Source organism: Diceros bicornis, chromosome 14 (assembly GCF_020826845.1).
Source record: "Diceros bicornis minor isolate mBicDic1 chromosome 14, mDicBic1.mat.cur, whole genome shotgun sequence".
NCBI lineage: Eukaryota > Metazoa > Chordata > Mammalia > Perissodactyla > Rhinocerotidae > Diceros > Diceros bicornis.
In genome coordinates this window covers 39,050,556-39,053,864 of record NC_080753.1, presented here as the reverse complement: position 1 = coordinate 39,053,864, position 3,309 = coordinate 39,050,556, and the positions used below count along the sequence as shown (strand labels likewise).

Sequence of the window (3,309 nt, the reverse complement as noted above, 5' to 3'; positions counted from 1 at the left end):
AATGCCAGTTTTCTCATTCTGGATATTTCAAAACAAGGCCTGAAAATCTGGAAGATATAGAAATTAAGAACCATGTTGTCACTAAAGTGTCTGCAAGTGAGGAGTGCATATTCAAAATGTGATAATAGATCTACTGGAACGTAAACCTACCAGGTTTACAGGTTTACGTAAAGAGCTAAAATATTGTCTTTTATTTGTTGTTAAAATCTTGCAACAGTATCTCTTTTAGTTGGAAGGAGAGAAGGCCAGGAAATAGGGATGAGGGTGGCAGCCTTTAGAACCTCAAAGCTTATTAGTCATTGATTTGTACTTAGAATCCAGGTATCCTGATTATCATTTTATTGCATTTTAAAACTTACTATTCCAAATTAATTTCACTCTTTGGAGATACAGTAACAACAGCCACCAAAACAATCACTGGAAGGATTTAGGACTAAAATGATTAGGGGCACCAAGAACCCAACAAGAAAAGCATAATAGCGAGGTGGCAGAATATCCTCTTGCCTGGTCATGGATTTTGCTAACAGAAAAAGGATGTTCACAAAAGATTAACAGAGTCCTGCAAGGGTCCTTACAACACAGCATTAAAAAGAAATCTAAAGTTTGAGTAGCCAAGACTGCTTATTAACTGTTGTTCAAGATTTCTTTTGTTTTTCCCTTGTACACTTATATTCTGTTACTCCTAAATTCACTTTCTACAAGCTATTACAAATTTTAAACTTCTTCCATATTTTCATTTATTCAACACAATTTTTGTGAATCTACCATATGCCAGACACTTTTCTCTACTGTAGTGATATTATGAAATATTACTCTTGTTTAGGTATTATTTACTATTAATCTTGCATCATAGTGTCTGTGTGTGTGTGTTTGTGTGTGTGTGCATGTGTGTGTGAGAGAGAGAGAGCGAGAAAGAGAAGTTTATTTCCAAGAACAGGCCCAATGGCTTTAATAGAAAACAGAATGATTAATCTGATGTTGGTATGTATAGGAAAAACAGAGAAAGAAGTGGAAAAAATAAATTACTCTATTACATTGAAGAATTCAAAAAGAGAATTACAAGGTGAAAGAAAAGAAAAGAGTACATTTTAGGTTGGTGGTTCCCTGAGTTTTTGCTGAAAGTGGTATCAATGATGATTACTCAGGGTTAGTCCTCTGAAACATGAGGTTTCAATACACTGAATTCTTAAATCATTTCCAATCTTTAAACATGATTTTAGCCTCCATGCCCAAAATTTCCCATCAATAAACATGATTTCAGGCTCCATACTGAAAGGTTCCATTGATATACGCATTAAAATATATTGTTCCCTTTGAATAAAATTGTAATGGTAAATATTATTGTTTATGGATCTTCAGAAAATATATTTCTTCTCTACACAAAACAGAAATAAGAAAACGAGTCTTAATATTTCAATTCTTCATGGAAAACAAAGATAGAGGGAATAGGGGAGTACAAATTTGCAACTTATTCAAAACAATTAGATTTAATTTTTGGAAAAACTTGAATTATCTTTCGAGTTCATGCAATCATAAAAAGGCAGTGTCCCTAGCAGTTAAGCTCTCATGTCGTGGAGTCAGTTTCAATCCTGCCTCTGCCATTTATCGGGTGAGTCACTCTGGGAAAGGTACTGAACCTCTTTAACCCTGATTTCCTTCTTCTATTCAGCAGAGATCACGATAATGCCAAGCTCACAGAGTTGTTGTGAGAAAATGCATAGAAAGTGCTTAGGCCAGTGCCTGAAACATGGAAGATATATATAGTAACTGTTTATCACTCCCTTTCTTGCCAACAAGGAAGTGACTGTGAAAACGTTCCAAGCTCCAAATCAAACTCTATTTACCCACTCTAGGAAAAAAGAGGTGAGTTAAACATGCAAAATAAAAGTATACAGTACTCTTAATTCCAACAGGTAGAGTACAATGGAAAGAGCTAATGACAGCACCTTCTCTGGATTCATCCTCCTGGGCTTCTCCAACAGGCTTCAGCTAGAGACTGCTCTGTTTGTGGTCATCCTGATCATCTACTTTTTGAGCTTTCTTGGCAATGTCACGATTATAATTGTGTCACTTATGGATCTTCGCCTCCATATCCCTATGTATTTCTTCCTCTCCAACCTCTCTTTTATGGATCTTTGTTTGACTACTTGCACTGTCCCTCAGACATTAGCCAACTTTAAGGAAAAGGACAAGACCATCACCTATGGTGGCTGTGTGACCCAGCTCTTCATTGCCTTGGGACTTGGGGAAGCGGAGTGTGTCCTTCTGTCTGTCATGGCTTATGACCGCTATGCAGCTGTGTGCTGCCCACTCCACTACATGGTGATCATACATCCCCAGCTTTGCTTCCAGCTTACTGTAACTTCTTGGCTTATAGGGTTTGGCAGTTCTATAGTACAGACAGCATTGACAATGACTCTTCCCTTCTGCGGTAAAAACCAAGTGGATCATTTGTTCTGTGAGGTTCCAGTGATGCTGAAACTGGCCTGCACCAACACCTCCATCAATGAGGCTGAAGTCTTTGCCGTCAGTGTCTTCTTCTTGGTGGTGCCCCTGTCACTCATCTTAGTATCCTATGGTCACATTACCCGTGCAGTCCTGAAGATAAAATCAGCCCAGGGGAGGCGGAAGGCTTTTGGAACCTGTGGTTCTCACCTAATGGTAGTGATCATTTTCTTTGGTACACTCATCTTCATGTACCTCCAGCCTCCCTCCAGTTATTCACAGGATGTGAACAAAAGCATTGCGCTCTTTTATACTCTGGTGACTCCCCTGCTGAATCCCCTGATTTACACTCTGAGGAACAAGGACTTCAAAGGGGCACTAAGGAAACTAGTGAGAAGAACCACAGACTTGACAGAGTGCAGGGCTTGCAGACCCGAGCCCTTGCGCACTAGAAGACTTCCGAGTGACTAAAATGTAGTTTTAACTTAATTCAACAAATCCTTACAAATCACCTGTTATGTACGAGATGCTGTTCTAGGTACATGGGATACATCAGTGATCGAAACAGAGATATATGTCCCCCATGGAGCCCAACCTTCTAGTGAGGAGAAAATAAGTTATATAAGATAAGCTAAAAATAAACTGAGGGATATCATGTATTGTAATACTATACAATAATGAGAATAAACAAATTTTCAGTACATACAGCAACATGAATGATTCTCATAAACATAATGTTAAGTGAAAGAAGCCAGATACAAACAGTTCATACTGTATGATTCTATTTACAAAAAATACAAAACCAGGCAAAGTGAATCTGTGATATTGGAAGTCAGAGTAGTGGTTCCCCTGGGAAGTATTGAT

General features: G+C 38.3%; 1 protein-coding gene across 1 annotated transcript; it reads left to right on the top strand.

The window, feature by feature from the left end:
• Positions 1-1,910: 1,910 nt before the first annotated feature.
• LOC131413342 (olfactory receptor 2G6-like) lies at positions 1,911-2,916 on the top strand. The gene has a single exon (XM_058553897.1). It carries the CDS (start codon positions 1,924-1,926, stop codon positions 2,914-2,916), a length of 993 nt encoding a protein of 330 aa, XP_058409880.1. The 5' UTR covers positions 1,911-1,923.
• Positions 2,917-3,309: the final 393 nt, after the last annotated feature.

What these genes read in the sequence shown, in the direction of transcription:
- LOC131413342 (XM_058553897.1), top strand. Translation starts at nt 1,924, where the DNA reads ATGGAAAGAGCTAATGACAGCACCTTCTCTGGATTCATCCTCCTGGGC.